At 38.0% G+C, this 18,226-nt stretch overlaps 1 protein-coding gene across 1 annotated transcript in view; it reads right to left on the reverse strand.

Annotated features, from left to right (window-relative positions):
- Positions 1 to 5,485, reverse strand: part of pex5la (peroxisomal biogenesis factor 5-like a) — a gene marked incomplete at both ends in the record, with an annotated part of 79,708 nt that extends 74,223 nt beyond the window's left edge. The window contains one exon of the mRNA XM_080506649.1: positions 5,465 to 5,485. Within this exon, the coding sequence (XP_080362775.1) occupies positions 5,465 to 5,485 (21 nt within the window). The remainder of the gene's footprint in view (positions 1 to 5,464) is intronic.
- Positions 5,486 to 18,226: the final 12,741 nt, after the last annotated feature.

Consider the following 18,226-nt stretch of genomic DNA (forward strand, 5'->3'; position numbering starts at 1 on the left):
TGCAACTTTTTGAAACTTTTTTCAACATTTTCCACTTTTTTCTACTTTTTTTCTACTTTTTCAACTGTTTAACACTTTTCCAAATGTTTCAACTGTTTCAACTTTTTGAAACTTGTTCAACTTTTTGAAACTTTCAAATTTTTTCTACTTTTTCCACTTTTTTCACTTTTCCTTACTTTTTCAACTGTTTGACACTTTCTAGAGTGTTTCAACTTTTTGAAACTTGTTCAACTTTTTTCAACTTTTTTCACTGTTTGAACTTTTTTCACTGTTTATACTTTTTTCACTGTTTATACTTTTTTCACTGTTTGCACCTTTTTCACTGTTTGCACCTTTTTCACTGTTTGCACCTTTTTCACTGTTTGCACCTTTTTCACTGTTTGCACCTTTTTCCACTGTTTGCACCTTTTTCACTGTTTGCACCTTTTTCACTGTTTGCACCTTTTTCACTGTTTGCACCTTTTTAACTGTTTGCACCTTTTTAACTGTTTGCACCTTTTTCCACTGTTTGCACCTTTTTCCACTGTTTGCACCTTTTTCACTGTTTGCACCTTTTTCCACTGTTTGCACCTTTTTCCACTGTTTGCACCTTTTTCCACTGTTTGCACCTTTTTTCACTGTTTGCACCTTTTTCACTGTTTGCACCTTTTTCACTGTTTGCACCTTTTTCACTGTTTGCACCTTTTTCCACTGTTTGCACCTTTTTCACTGTTTGCACCTTTTTCACTGTTTGCACCTTTTTCACTGTTTGCACCTTTTTCCACTGTTTGCACCTTTTTCACTGTTTGCACCTTTTTCACTGTTTGCACCTTTTTCACTGTTTGCACCTTTTTCACTGTTTGCACCTTTTTCACTGTTTGCACCTTTTTCCACTGTTTGCACCTTTTTCCACTGTTTGCACCTTTTTCACTGTTTGAAACTTTTTCACTGTTTGACACTTTTAAAAGAAGTTGCACAAGTTTAAACTCTCAGTCTAGACCAGAGACGGGTCACCAGGACAAAGCATTACAGTTTACCTGCCGCAGGTAGCATTTCAAAAAGTTGCACAAGTTTCAACTCTCACTCCAGACCAGAGACGGGCCGGCAGGACAAAGCATTACAGTCTACCGGCCGCAGGTAGCATTACAGTTTGCTAGCAGCATTCACACTATCATGCATTTGCCGCGGGAAATGCAGATCATCTAGTTAGTGTGAATGCATGGCATTCACACTCTTGAGATTCAAATCTTTATTATTATTATTATTATTATTATTATTATTATTCTGTTTATTCTGTACGTTTTTCAAATCGCTTCTCCTCTGGCAATCTTCGCCCGTTCGTAATCATTCAAATATCAAACCGTGCAACTCTTTTGGCACTTTCCGGCTATGTTCTAGCTTTTTTAAACCTCATCCACTTTTTGAAATATTTCAACTTTTGTAAAACTTTTTTCCAATGTTAACGGATGGAGAAATGTTTTAACTCGCAATAACTTCTTCAAATCTTCACCAATTTCAACTATTCAACTTTTCAACTGTTCCACTATTTCAACTGTTGCAACTGTTGCAACTTTTTGAAACTTGTGCAACTTTTTGAAAATTTTTCAAGTGATTTAAACTTTTTCAACTGATAATTTTTCAACTTTTTCAACCTTTTCAACTGTTTGACGCTTTTCCCAACTTGTTCAACTGTTTCAACTTTTTGAAACTTGTGCAACTTTTTGAAACTTTTTTCAACTTTTTCCACTTTTTTCTACTTTTTTCTACTTTTTCAACTGTTTAACACTTTTCCAAGTGTTTCAACTGTTTCAACTTTTTGAAACTTGTTCAACTTTTTGAAACTTTCAAATTTTTTCAACTTTTTCCACTTTTCCTTACTTTTTCAACTGTTTGACACTTTCTCAAGTGTTTCAACTTTTTGAAACTTGTTTCAACTTTTTTCACTGTTTGAACTTTTTTCACTGTTTATACTTTTTTCACTGTTTATACTTTTTTCACTGTTTATACTTTTTTCACTGTTTGCACTTTTTTCACTGTTTGCACCTTTTTCACTGTTTGCACCTTTTTCCACTGTTTGCACCTTTTCCACTGTTTGCACCTTTTTCACTGTTTGCACCTTTTTCCACTGTTTGCACCTTTTTCACTGTTTGCACCTTTTTCCACTGTTTGCACCTTTTTCACTGTTTGAACCTTTTTCACTGTTTGAACCTTTTTCACTGTTTGCACCTTTTTCACTGTTTGAACCTTTTTCACTGTTTGCACCTTTTTCCACTGTTTGCACCTTTTTCACTGTTTGCACCTTTTTCCACTGTTTGCACCTTTTTCACTGTTTGCACCTTTTTCCACTGTTTGCACCTTTTTCACTGTTTGCACCTTTTTCCATTGTTTGCACCTTTTTCCACTGTTTGCACCTTTTTCCACTGTTTGCACCTTTTTCACTGTTTGCACCTTTTTCCACTGTTTGCACCTTTTTCACTGTTTGCACCTTTTTCACTGTTTGCACCTTTTTCACTGTTTGCACCTTTTTCCACTGTTTGCACCTTTTTCACTGTTTGAAACTTTTTCACTGTTTAAACCTTTTTAACTGTTTGACACTTTTAAAAGAAGTTGAACAAGTTTAAACTCTCAGTCTAGACCAGAGACGGGTCACCAGGACAAAGCATTACAGTTTACCTGCCGCAGGTAGCATTTCAAAAAGTTGCACAAGTTTAAACTCTCACTCCAGACCAGAGACGGGCCGGCAGGACAAAGCATTACAGTTTACCTGCCGCAGGTAGCATTTCAAAAAGTTGCACAAGTTTCAACTCTCACTCCAGACCAGAGACGGGCCGGCAGGACAAAGCATTACAGTCTACCGGCCGCAGGTAGCATTACAGTTTGCTAGCAGCATTCACACTATCATGCATTTGCCGCGGGAAATGCAGATCATCTAGTTATTATTATTATTCTGTTTATTCTGTACGTTTTTCAAATCGCTTCTCCTCTGGCAATCTTCGCCCGTTCGTAATCATTCAAATATCAAACTGTGCCACTTTTTTGGGACTTTCCGGCTATGTTCTAGCTTTTTGAAATCTCGTTAACTTTTTGAAATATTTCAACTTTTGTGCAACTTTTTTCCAATGTTAACGGATGGAGAAATGTTTTAACTCGCTATAACTTCTTCAAATCTTTACCGATTTCAACCATTCAACTTTTAAACTGTTCTACTATTTCAACTGTTGCAACTGTTGCAACTTTTTGAAACTTGTGCAACTTTTTGAAAATTTTTCAAGTGATTTAAACTTTTTCAACTGATAATTTTTCAACTTTTTCAACCTTTTCAACTGTTTGACGCTTTTCCCAACTTGTTCAACTGTTTCAACTTTTTGAAACTTGTGCAACTTTTTGAAACTTTTTTCAACTTTTTCCACTTTTTTCTACTTTTTTCTACTTTTTCAACTGTTTAACACTTTTCCAAGTGTTTCAACTGTTTCAACTTTTTGAAACTTGTTCAACTTTTTGAAACTTTCAAATTTTTTCAACTTTTTCCACTTTTTTCACTTTTCCTTACTTTTTCAACTGTTTGACACTTTCTAGAGTGTTTCAACTTTTTGAAACTTGTTCAACTTTTTTCAACTTTGTTCACTGTTTGAACTTTTTTCACTGTTTATACTTTTTTAACTGTTTATACTTTTTTCACTGTTTGCACCTTTTTCACTGTTTGCACATTTTTCCACTGTTTGCACCTTTTTCCACTGTTTGCACCTTTTTCACTGTTTGCACCTTTTTCACTGTTTGCACCTTTTTCCACTGTTTGCACCTTTTTCACTGTTTGCACCTTTTTCCACTGTTTGCACCTTTTTCCACTGTTTGCACCTTTTTCCACTGTTTGCACCTTTTTCCACTGTTTGCACCTTTTTCACTGTTTGAAACTTTTTCACTGTTTGAACCTTTTTCCACTGTTTGCACCTTTTTCACTGTTTGCACCTTTTTCCACTGTTTGCACCTTTTTCACTGTTTGCACCTTTTTCCACTGTTTGCACCTTTTTCACTGTTTTAAACTTTTTCACTGTTTGAACCTTTTTAACTGTTTGACACTTTTAAAAGAAGTTGCACAAGTTTAAACTCTCACTCCAGACCAGAGACGGGCCGGCAGGACAAAGCATTACAGTTTACCTGCCGCAGGTAGCATTTCAAAAAGTTGCACAAGTTTCAACTCTCACTCCAGACCAGAGACGGGCCGGCAGGACAAAGCATTACAGTCTACCGGCCGCAGGTAGCATTACAGTTTGCTAGCAGCATTCACACTATCATGCATTTGCCGCGGGAAATGCAGATCATCTAGTTTCAATTGTGATCCAAACATCACTCAGTGCAATGATTCACATGCATGTGATGAGTAACACAAAGTGTCTGACAATTGAAACACGGATGAAACGTAAAAAATTCTGACTCAATGAGGATATAAATGTGGAATTATATTTCTTATGACATCGCTGATTTTCCAATAGGCAGGTTTTTCATTGACCTTTATTAAACACGTCTTTGTTTTCGCCTTTTCATGCATTTCCAATGTATACTGCTTCTCGAGTAGAATATCATGAAATATTAAATTTTGGTCTTCAATGCTCCAGAGTACTGACTCAGGAATGATCTTTTATTACATAATCATCTGTCTGGGAACTGAGGTATCTCTGTCAACCAGCAGCATTAACTTCAAACCATTGATCTCAACAATAAAAAGTCTCCCATTAACCACCGAGGAGTAGAATTTATTGTTTGTATCATTTCAAACAGTTTTCAAGGCTCCTGTGAGCAGCTACACACACAGACCATCTGGTTATAATTGAAAGAGAGCTGAGGTTGCTCATCATTAGCCAATGTGCCATGCTTTGCACATTTCTTGTCCTATTTTTCAGCCGGGTATTAGTCTTAGCTGGTGATGTAACACGGGTCTATAGACAATACTACTGTACTTTGCTGTATGGAAATTGACGTGAGATTATTCATGAGCAGGCAGAGACACTAGTGATTAGTTGTCATGTCAAAGCCTCCCTGGTGAAAGTGTGCAGGCTCCCCTCCTGTTTACCTGTGTCATGCTCTCACACGTGCAAGATTCCTTCTATAAGCGCCCTGTTTCGCTGTGATTTCTCAGTGAACACATTAAAAACCATGACATAAAGTGGCTTCAGATGATTAACTACTTGATTAATCGTGTATTTGCAGCCCTTCAATTACCTTACTTTTTTTCCCCCAAGAGGTTCTTGTTACAACCTGGAGAATCAACGGGACTACTACACACAGCTTAGGCAAATAAATAAACAAACAAATAGATGAGACACACTCATCTGCACGAAATCTCTGTTTGTCTCGTAATTACTACCTGGTATCCCTTGAGTAAAATTGGATATGACATGCAGTGCTCCTTGTTCACACCAGTTCCTGTCACTATTAGAACAACTGGTGTCCATGCACAATGACCAAACAAGCCTCACGACTCTCTTACCTGTAAATGCCCCTGGTACATATTGATCGCGCAGTCAGTCGCTGATCTCTCCGTCAGCAGATGTTTTGTTTGTTTGTTTGTTTGTTTGTTTGTTAGTTAGCTTCTTCTTTTTTTTTTTTCTTTTTTTTTTTACACTTCTTTCATACTTGTGGGAGTGTCCAGGTGGACGTGTGGATAATTAAAGCCGAAGCAGAGTTTATGGCCAGGAGGTCCGAAGGAGAGGGGAGCTATCCTCTCCTCGGGTGCTGAAGCTGACACTTTGGGGTTCATCCAGGATTTTGTGCGCGCGGTGACACAGAGGCGCGCCGGGCGTGCGTCGTCGGAGCGCACTTTGCTTCGCCTCTCAGATCCCCTTTTGCTTGCGAGCTGGGTTTGAAGTGCCGTTTAGGGACCCGGTGAACAATTATCTCGCTGTCCTTCCTGGAGAAAAAAAAAAAAAAAAAAGAATCTCCGCAAATTAAGTCTTCATCTTGAGCGCACTGCCAGTGTCTGTCGCTCTTTCCTTCTGTCTCTCTGCTGTTTCAACGTTCCGACGCTCTTGCGGGCTCATCCTCCTCTTATAGCGCGCTCCTCTCTCCGGTTTGTCAACTACTCCCTCTAAACCCAGCCCTCTGGTGCCACCTCCGGTGCTGACGCACTCCACTTCGCCCGCTCACTTCGGATCATGTTCAGACAACACACGAAAAGCACTAATATGATCACACGTCACAGTTTTCATGCATCTCAAATCATCGCTAAGGTGTGTTAACACAACCACCCGAGACATACACAAGATACCCGTGTCAGTGTTTCACGACAGGTGTGGTTATGTATTTGCCTTAAGTAACTCCGCAACTTGCTGAATATCAGCCCTTTACTACAGCTACTCCACCAATTACTACTTGATTACAGTTCTGCATGTTTTTATTATCTCATTTATCTCATAGTTACTAATTACTGCTGATATACATCACGAGCAATTAAAATTACTTCCAGTGAATGTTACTAGATACTTCCTAAAACAGTAAAGTCACTTTTAATTGTACCCGAACTGAAAAATATTACTTGATAACAATCTCAGTTAAAGAATGATATAGATTGTAAAAGATTGTGAAAGTACTAGTAGTAACTGAAAATAAATGCTTTATTATGCTTGTACTTTTTTAAATGGTAGTAGAGGTAATTCAGTAGTAGCCTAAATGAAAATCACTGCTTAACAGTTACAGTTATACCAATATACACACTGAGTAAAGATAATCTGTGCAACATACAGTGTCATTAAATTATAAATAAATTGTGCACCTTAGATCTAATACCTGAAACATTAATCCATATTATACACAACTGAGTTCATGTTCCCACTGCCCGGAAACATTACAAATCTACAGTTTTCAGGTGATTATTTGGTTGAACTGGAACATACATTTCTCTATATTTATACACAACAGCCAAGATTAGTATTCATACAGTATCGGTCTCATTCATTGCTTTTAATACACTTGCTACGCCTCCACAGCAATCTTCACTATGTGAAAAGTGTAACTTTTCCATGCAGAAAATCCCCCCTCAGTGTCTTATGTATAGATTATCAGTAATTTTATGGGAAAACAGATAAAAGTGCACTTCAGTGAAACATGTCCAATATGTGACACTGATAAGCTACATAAGCCTCCATATATTTTCAGACACTGACCATGGTCGACAATTGTGCTTATTCAATATGGAAAAGATGCATTCAGACCTGTGCTTAACTGCTTCTTCTAGATCAGGGGTGTCCAACTCAGATCCTCAAGGGCTGAAGCTCTGCATGTTTTCCACGTCTCCCTCCCCTGAATGTCCTGATGGTTCATCCCCGTTCAACACAAAGCCAGATAATGAGCTGCTCATTGCAATCAGCTGTGTTGAAGCAGGGAGACATGGGAAACTTGCAGAGCTGCGGCCCTCGAGGACTGGAGTTCGACACATGTGTTCTAGATAATAAAAAAGGCATCACCATTTGTGATTTTTGAGTAGTAACATTACACCACTGTATAGAGTTTAGTTTAAAGCTACATGTGTCAATTTTTCACATCTTCGGTCTTCAATGGTATTCAGTATTATGTTCTATTGAAGAACCAGAAATTCTAAAGCACAAAGCTCATTTATCTTTTATAATAATAATTATTATTATTTTTATTATTATCATCCCAACTAAGGGTAAATACATGTTTGTGTGTGTGTGTGTGTGTGTGTGTGTGTGTGTGTGTGTGTGTGTGTGTGTGTGTGTGTGTGTGTGTGTGTGTGTGTGTGTGTGTGTGTGTGTGTGTGTGTGTGTGTGTGAATAAACTACTGCTTATTAAATACCACCAAAACAAAATGAAGAGGAGATGAAGTGCAAGACTTCTGACCGCCCCCCCCCCCCCCCCCCCCCTCCCCCCCCCCGAGGGAGAAGGATAAATCCAACAGTAACACAAGTAAGCACATCAATGACAAGACAAGCTGTTCTTTATAATTGAAAAAATTACTGGATCAGTTGGATGGGCTGTATTTTACATATAGTTAATTAGATTGCTGCACTAACCTTGGTTGAAAGGCTATTCAACCTGCGTTGTTTTACACAACAAACGTAATTTTGTTTTTCACATAGGGACCTGGAAAAAAGTATGTGAGCAGAAGACAAGAGAAAAAAGCAAAAAAACAGAAAAAGAGAAACGCTTCTCAATGGTGAACCTGACACAAGACCCCCCCCCCCATCCCTCCCCCACCAAAGAAAGTGCCCAAACTTTCAATCCCCACTGTATATAAAAATAAAACATGTCTAAAACATCCAAATACTGCTGCATGAAGATGAGTCTAGTTTGAGCCCAGTATGAAGCAACAACCCCAAATTGTTATCAAATATACTGTAATAAAACTGATGATACTGATGATTGGAGAAATAGATGTTCGCTATGATAAAGCTGCCATCAATGGATTGCAGACGATAGAGGACAGAAGACTTTAAATAACTTGGGCACCAGCAATCATACATACATACCATAAACTGTATATAGATCAGTGACGTACAGTCAGGGTAGTCAGTGCCAACTCAAAGCTAATTTGAAATGAATGAAAAATTCATTTTGATTATTTGTTTTAATTGTAATATAATTATAATTCATTTTTCAATTTCCAGTCATTCACAGTACCTATAGGTTTGAAGTTTGTACCAGCATTTTGTGCTTTTCATAGCCCAAATGACTCAAAACCACTATTTACTGGTATGACAGAGAGTCAGTCACTCCTGCTCTGTCTTACTGTGAAGGCCACACCCTCTCCTGGAGGAGGATTGGATGTGTGAGTGAGTAAATCTAGGTTCCCATGGCTTAGGTGCCTGTAAGTATATTTGATTAGCGACGAACAAACCATGTTTCCTTTATGGGTGCCGATTTGATATGATTCTCCTGCTTTTATTGGAGTCAACTTTATTTATCCATATTGTTTATTTTACTTTTCTTTTTCCATTTATTGGCTCTTTTTCATTTTGGAAAAAAAAATGTTTTTGGTTAAAATAAGGTGTTACCAATTGAATCCAGGCCCCACCCCACCGTACTACTACATCCCCTCTATGTATTCGCTCCCTGGGTATGGGGTTACAAACGTGAAAACCATATCATTTCAAAATGTCCTTTATTTTGAAAACCAAAAGTTTGGCTCTGCGCCTAGTTATTACCGTAAAACTTACAATACAAGCGACCATAAAAATCTTGGTGAAGCTCACTTCACCAGACAGAAATGAGGAACGGCTGGCTTAACCTAATACATACAAACCTCGTAGGACTGCAGTTTCTGGGTTTTTCCTCCTTTAGTCATCAATCTCAATCTGTTGACAGGCAGACAAAGAATACAATTAATGTAAAATGAGGGGAATTACCTCTCTGCGCAGGAGAATGGACAGCATGTTCTCTCTGACAGACAAATAATTTCCATCAAATTGAAATGTTTTATCTTTATCTTAATGGGCCAGCTGCAAGGGAGGCCGACTGTTCATGAATACAGAGCAGTGAAGGTTTAGTGAAAACAAATAATTAAGTAGCATCAATGGCTACATGTTGCATGATTGCATTAAAAAAATGTCTCACCTCCTTTGATGACTTCCTTTCTCATACATAAAGATACAATTGTGTCTTTACCTAGTCAGAACATTATTGCAGTGCACGATGCTGCTAATCATGAATACACTGAGTTTTAATTATGAGAGGAACAATGGAGAAAAGAAGGTGGTAAAGAAGAGTTTATTGACAATCAAGTGAAGTCTGCATTACATAAAATGATGGGGGTGGTTGAACCAATGAAAAACATTCACCCAGGAGGATACTGTTTGTGTCCCTTTGAATGTACATGTGGAGCAGCTGGGCTTAATATTTAGAAGTCACGTCATATGTGAAAATTAGGATATTTTGTTAAAACTAACCCATCCGAACAAAATTAAATGTATTTGTTTTTATACAACAATGATGGACTGCAGTTACTTAGAACATCAGCATTAAAATGCAATTTGTTTAACCTTATTTTCAATAATTACATAGTCATCTCAAGGCAGTTATAGAATTAAACAATAATCTAAACCTGGGGGCAGAAGGGTGGGGGTGGGTGAAGTGGGGGGGGGGGGGGGGGGGGGGGGGGTGATGTCTGTGTTGCAAGATTTCTTTTTTTTCAAAGCTCATTTATTTATTTTTCCAGAAGCTTTTCAAAGCAACGTTTGATGTATTGATCAAACATATTTTACCCACAGAAATAAATCAATAATAATTACCATCGTAGCAACTTTTTATGATAGCACTATTTAAAATGTAATGAATAGTAGAAATATGTCAAATGAGAAGCAGCTTATATAGCAAATTAAGCTATAGTTGAAATGCTCTGAATGTATTGAAAAGTACCAGGGACAAGAGCAGATGCAGTTGTCACATTTTCAGGTCCAGACTACATATTCACCTGATAAATGTAGTGTTTAAAAATTAAAATTTCCATTTTACCTCATGTATCATTGATGTCATAGTCAAGGAGAAACTTTGCACATTTGCAATGTGCTGCATGCAAATGCCAGGGCTAAATGTGAACATGTGTAAGATAGTAAGACATTGTGAAATTAGTCTCCAAAGGCTACATACCTGATGAAAGGACTAATTTGTTCTCCTCATTCGTGCTAAAATGTTATGTCCGAAGGGCATTATAATGAATTTGAAGGGAAAGGTTTGGTCACTTTGGGAACTATTCTCCAAGCTTTTTGAACCAGCTACCTCTCCACCCAGCATTATTTCAGATGAGACCTTCACGACAGCGTGCATGCAGTTCTTGTCAGGCAGATTTTCCAAACCAACAAATAAAGCAAAAGGTCCAAATAATATCAATAAGAACAATTGAAAGACTTAAAGGTGTTTTAACTTTCCTCAAGAAATCTCATCATTCCTACAGTGATTAGAGCTGGATTATGTTTGACCCCTTTTCCCTTAAAGTCCATGACAATCTCCTTCATTTATTTAAAAAAAAAAAAGTGACACACAAATATTGTAAAGGCACTATAAAAGAAGTCACCTTTCAGCTACCCTTTTCTGAGTAGTGCCTCATGAATTCAATCACACATTTCCTCCTCTGAAGCTCAGCTTGTGTCTGTCATTTCTTTTCAAGTGATTTTTATAGACTCCCAGTTCTTACAGGGCAACAGGTCACTGAGGATGTCAGTCAAGCCAATTCTGTGCCTCAATTTATCTTCAAACCCAACATGCAGTCCTAGAGTCTTGCTTTTTTTTTTGTTGGTCTATCCATTGTGCGTTTTGCTGTGGACTATAGTGTAGTAACATCAGCACAGAGCTTCGTTTGCTTGAGAGGGCCACAACTCTTCGGTCAACGTCAGCATGCAATCATCCTGAAAGCGTGTTTTCATAAATAAACCTATTTGAGGAGGTGGCATCTATTATTTTACCTTTTTTAAACTGTATGTGGTGATTTTTGCTGTCAATATTCGAAAAGCAAAACTGTGTCACATACTTTTCACCATTAGACGTGAATTGCATGTCGTCTGGCAGGTGCTTTTCTTTCATTAGTCACCGAAAGTTTATGTCTTCCCATCTTTCTTTGGCTGCAAAACCGACTCCTGAAAACAGCCTGTTCCATCAGGTCACTTGAGACCAAATGTGATTTATTTTGATTATGCCCACAGTGTAACTACCATTCTAAGTCCTAATCTGCTGTTTGGAGGACAAGTCATTAGCAGTGAGCCACAGAGCTGCAGAAGAGAATGACAAAAAGCTAATAGAGCAAACAAACGATGTCAAATGATGTCGAGTGGCAGACGTTTTGCACCAGTTTACATGCCAACAAGCTTGTGTCTCCCCCTTTTTTGCAGTGTCCTTAGCAATATGCCAGCTTTTAGTTAAATGTGCAGTATAATTAGATATTCTATTTTTACAGCGTATGTTAATATTCTTCCTTTAGTCACTTTTTACTAGAATGTTTGTTTACATAATTGCCACTTCAGCACCTCATTTACACTCAAGTATGCATATAAAAAGCCCCAGAAATAGTTTTCTGATAGCAAATGGTTCTCGTGGTGGTTGAAATGATCATCTGAGGACTGTTAGTCTTTATTTCTTTTTTTTATTGGGTTCAGTTTAATTGTTGGGGTATTTTCAACTGTGTAAATGATGAGGCTTGTGCAACCTTTCCACCATTAATTCACTGTTGGTGTGTTACACTCAGATCTGTGAGCACAAAGAGGTGAAGCTCCTGGAAGTCACTTCAAATCCCAGCAGTCAGTGGCTCTGAGAATTCACAGGTCAACATATTCTTCTAATGTTCTGGTGTCAGTGGAGACCTTTAAGTGGTATACGGTGTCTTTATCTGTGTCTGAGGTGAACTGGCTCCAGTGAGCGTTTGATTAAACAATTGGTCTTGGTTAACCACGATATAATGGAAGATTAAACAGCTTGTGTTCTTTCCTCTGGTTCAATATATTCTGAGTCAGGTCAAGAATCTAGTATGAAAGACAGGATAAGGATCTAGGGGGGAGATACTATTGCAGAGAAGCCGAGTGACGTAGCCTGAGATGCAGCTCAGTGGAGCAGGAATGCCTAATTACGCAGACGTGAAGAAAGGCTTTTGAAAAAATACAAAGTGGTGACTAATTTCAAGCAGTAGTCTCATTTATGTCTGGCACAAGTCTTATTTTCTGTTGTTGTTTCGGTCTGAGTTAAAGCATTACACCATTTTTAGTTATCTATTTATAGGTATGCAATTATTTATTTATTTTTAGTTTTGTTTCTGGTGTTACTAAAGAGTTTGGAAGTATACAGAATTTGAGGCTCTAAATTATCCTTCACCACTCAAGCATTAGTATTCTTCCTACATGTGGATGTCATTACAATTCAGAATGTGCAACATGAACAATTAAGGATATTTTGAAGTTTTCACAGAAGTATTATGGACACTTTACAGTAAAGCTTACATGTGGCAGGTTGTCAGACTTGGCCCTCTCAGCTCTGGTTTTTTGCTACCGTCATCAGTCCCATAATGCTGACTAAAATGCGCTCAACTCTAACCTATTCAATCTACAGTTCCCTCTAATGTCGGGCTATCACAACGTCTGAATCTTTAATGCCCAGATGACATGTCCACAAAGGAAGTAGCCTGTTTAAATATGTACCCTATCCAGTTGTTCTGCCGGGTTCATTACCATGGTTATCTGTGCACAGCATTGAATTCATAATTCATGTTTCTCAAATATTCCCTCAGATGAGTAGAGGGATACACAGAAATCCCATTCATCTCCAATGCAAACACATACTCATGTGGCAGCTGAACTGCTCCAGATTAAGCAAACTCAAATCATTCATATGCAGAAGTATTTTCATTTATCAGTAAATGCAGGATTTTCTTGATGAACACACATGCAGATCAAGGGGTCTGTTGTGCTTTGATATCACAACCCACTGATTGTTACTCTGTTTAGAATGCAAATACAGCTGCCTGCTCTTGCTGTATTTAGTTGTTTGGTGGTTGATAAAAGCAGGTTGCATTCACAGGCCCGCTGAGCTGCGAGTGCCTTCAAACAATGTTGACCCGTCAGTGACTCGCCTTTTATCTGTGCAGTCTATTGTTAGTGGCAAGGTCAATTACTGCAGCAATGGAGATTATTTATATTTTGTTAGACATCCTCTTCAGCAAATGACAAAGGTGAACCCTGTCACATCTGGACATAAAACACAACCTATAGACAATGTAGTGTGATGGCTTTTGATATATCAGTTATTTAGTCTGTCAATGAAACACAAATTTTATATTCCTTGTTAGTGTTTTGTGATTCTGTTTATTGATAAACCATCTTTTTGGGTTTGGCATGGGAGGGGTTAACATTGGTTTAGCGGTTAGCACTCCTGTAACAAGAACAAAATATGGTTGAGGGGATATATAAAGAGAACAGGACAGGGCAGAGACAGAGATAGAAGCAATCTAAATTTATATTAAGTAAATATTGAAATCTTTGATATAAAACAGAAGTGCAGAATTGCTTTATGCAAGATCACATACTCTACTGGCAAAGTGGTGACACTACTACTTCAGCAATATTTAACTTGTCGGCTCCAGAGAGGGCTATATCTCACAAAGTCACAATTGTACCCCAGCAAGACGTTTTATAGAATTTGAGAGAGCCTCAGAAATGTAATCAGGAACAATTTGGGTAGGCAACTGAAGAGGTCTGGGCACTGTGGGTTCAGAATGCATTCTGTTTGTGTTGGTTAAATACTCCATCGCCATTTAAACAGCTCTGGGATCTTTGATCTATGACGTTTTGCATTTGGCAGTAAAGATGCTTAATTTATGTTGGAATCATAAACAAATCCAACCACATGATAGCTGGGTCTTTATTGTTACACTAGATGTGCATAATGGCTCATGTTTGCAATTCAAAGCAATATTGATACTCTTTATAGTTGAGTAACTAAACACCTGATCTCCTGTACTTTCTTCTCAACATCTCCTTCTCACTTTAGAGCAATCATTTACAGGTGCAAGTTACAGCTTAAGGTCTTGCAAAAGAGCAAAACACGTCACTTTTAGGATACTTCTCAAATCAAGTTTCTTCCTCACATGTTCTATACTTGTATTTGTACTAAATATAATACGTCAAACATCAACACTGAAAATTATATGGAACTATTTGTTTAGAAAACATATTTGTTTGAGGTATGTATGTGCCCTTCATATGGTACAAGCTGAATTTAATAAATATTGGGACTTAGAGCTCAAAGAACTAGGTGCTTTTAACCAATTGAGAAACATAAAACAGCTCTGGAGTCAGTACTGTCTTTACTTTGTAATTGCATTTAATTAGTGCATTTAAATTTTAAACAAGTTCTACAAGTCACTGTAAATCTGTTTTATCATGAGGATGTGTTTTTTCTGCAGATTAAGGTTAAAATAACTGTCAGATATTTCGGGGATTTGCCAGCCAGAGTAAACGTGACCAAAACAAAATGTAGAACATTTTACAACATGGCATTTGAATAATCTACATATTTATAATGAAACACCCTGTACCCTGTACTTTAAAACTAAGATCCTTCATTAGAAGCTCTAGTTTATACATTTTTCTTTAGTTGGGCAGAAACTTTTAGGTTGGAAAACACATTATTGGAAACTTTATATTTTACATTTTAACTCCAGTGAGGTCAAAATGAAGAGCATGTGTCTGATCTCCAGGATACTGCAGCCAGAAACTGAATGAAAGATCCCATTAGACAGTGTTACTTAAATCTCCTCTTTGTCTCTCCGTCTGATAAGTTCGCAGCGTGACGTCTATTGAACACCTTCTCATATTGTGTCACAGGTTGGCTCACATGCGTGGAGGCCCTCATACGATGATGAATAGTTAGTCATCTCTTCCCAAAGCTGGTCTCCCTTCGTCCTTTTTCATTCACTCGCCCCCTCTGGTGAAAAGAAACCTGACACCCTCAGTACAATAGGGTGAAGATATGATAAGAAGAGGCGATGTGAGACAGATGTGGATGAGGGCAGCTAATTACCATAGAAAGCTCATTTAAATGTGTCATATACTGCTGCGTGTTCACAGTGATTCACCAAGCTTGATGATTCCTACCGATGTTTGTTCATGTTGTTAGAAAGCACCGGCTCCTTCCTGTGTGGAGCCTCTTGGGAAGCAAGGTGGAATTCCGTATGATGCCTGAAGGAGAGGTACTTCAATTAAGTGTGATACATTTTCTTTCAAATCTTTCACCTGTCCTCCATGCTCTGAACTGATAAGTCAGTGAGAATTGAAGCCAGGAGTGTAAAGAACAGAGCACCATTTAGTAGGGGGGGAATGGCAGTGAAGGCCACAAGTCCGAGCATGGAGAAGGTTCTTTTTGATGGGCTTATTCCTTCATGTAGTTTGGTTGGTTGTGGAAGGAATTTCCTTGTTTAGTTTTTTTCTTTTTTTTCTGTAAATGAAATGCATCTTTGCAGCTCTGTTCTGCCAGCGTGTTTTGTTTTCCTGGGCCTCTGCCATGTTGCTTCACTCTCACCGAGTGTCTCAATGGATAGCTACTTTATGCAACTAACGAACTTGGTGAACACTTTGCGGATGTTGTTGAAGTTCATTTACTATATATACACCACGGTAATTCAGAACATTTGTCCTCGTGTCGAAAAAAGAATAATTATTGTTTGGAAATGTGCTCGGAGAGATCTAATCTGGAGGCTGCAACCTGAGAGTGAAATGAAAACAACTGATGTGAAATGATTTAATGCTGAAAGGTTATGAGACAGCCTGTTACTGAAGAGACAACATGGCACATTTCATTATTCTTAATTTTGCTCAAACTTTCACTCAATTTTCTCTGCCTCTTATGGCATATGGTAAATGTCTCACAAATCACATTTTCACCCAGCAGATTATTATTATCATGAGTATGTTTTAACTGTGACAAGCAATGAAGAAGATAGCATATCACTCTGTGTTGCACTTGGTACATATGTTGCATGTTTATTTCTTATAAATTCCAAATGTTATTTCTTAAAGCTGTATTCGTGTGGCCACAGAGGAGACCTATTGGTCTCAAATGCTTTTCTTCATGTTTTCTGTCTGTCATTATGTAGACACTTACTATACTTGACCTGTGTGATGGCAAATTGTGCATTTGTCTTACAAAGACAGCAGTATTTTTCATTTCTCGGTTAATCCCATCAGAGCTGGCTGTATGCCTAGTGCCTGGAGTATTTAGGCTTTCAGGCTGACAGAGAGATGGTGTGATTATCTCTCAGTGCTGCCTCTCCGCCATGACAACCAATAACACTTATGTGACCTCGTGGGCACATTATCACACTAATGTAATATAATATATATATAAATATAATCAGCGGTATGGACTTATACTTTCACTGAGACAAAATACTGATGATATGTTGTTGTGGGTAAACCCACCTCTATCACTCTATACCATTTTGACTAAAGATTGAAAATGTGTCCTCCCCCACAATAATCAATTCCTTTCACATAGTTTTCAATACTTTGTTCAAATGCTCGTGGCGTAACCTCATGCAAAGCCTAGACTCTATGTAGCTGACACAACAACCTCACCTCAAGGGCTTATTAGCATGTACATTTGATCATGTGACATGAGCTTGCACAGCTTTGAAGTCAACCTTGACAAACACCTGCACGCCTCAAGAAAAGACCACCCTGCAAGGAGTAGCGCGCTCCGGAAGCTTCCGAGCTTCAGTATATTTCCGCTCTCATTGGGATTGTGTTAGCATACTCTCCAAGAAGAAATGGTAATGTGCTCTTGTTATTTTTGCTTAAAGCTCCAAACATACCACAAGCATGGCTGTAAAATGTCACGGTTTTATTCATTTCTTTTTTAATATATATCATTCAAATCATTTTGATTCAGGCCTGCACACTATTCCATGTAATCAAAATGTTGTCACAGATTTGTAATAGTAAATACAACATTTTCAAATGATAGCTCCAAATTTTGTTATAATAAAATAAGACTACCACACACACACACACACACACAAAAAAAAACAACCTACTAATCATGTCCCAGAGGACATTTTTTTTAACTGGATCATGGTTTTCACCTGTAAAATAGAGTGGGCAGATGTAAGCTATGGAAAAGACCTTATCCACTTAATGCTGACCACAGTGGGCCCTGAGAATGAACAGTGAACCTCAATGGACTGTTACCTCCATTACTTATCATTTGTCGGTTATCCACTGATGGAGCAAGTGATCAGAGGCTGGAGTAATGACATGGAGATGCTGTCAAAGGTCTCCTCTCAAGACGTTTCTTCAAACCACAGCAGTGTTGTATGCTGTCATGCAACAATGTCATGAATCTTGAGGTTCGGTACAATCAACAGTCGTAAACCCACTCTCGTAACAAGGTGTTTTATTTTCAAAATAAAAATCATTGATATTTCTACTGAGCCTGTCATACGTGGGCTTTTCATTTCTTTGACTTTCGTTCTGTGAATCCCAACATAAAATATCAGCTACTGATTAAAAACCACCAATTTGTGAAATGTAGGAAGAATGGCCTAATTTTAAGCAGAACACCTGAAGAAAGTGAAAGACAAGCAAAGGGTGACCGAGCAAGAGACAAAATAAAGAATTCAGTTGAAGTGTTTGGACTGTGATGAACGTGGAAGTAAGCTGTTCTGTATTGAATTTTGATGGAGCAGAAACTATGAATGGAGAAAGATTTGCACTTCACTGTAATGACATAAACAAAACAGATAAAAAAACAATTATATAATGTC

Source organism: Blennius ocellaris (assembly GCF_963422515.1).
Source record: "Blennius ocellaris genome assembly, chromosome: 12".
NCBI lineage: Eukaryota > Metazoa > Chordata > Actinopteri > Blenniiformes > Blenniidae > Blennius > Blennius ocellaris.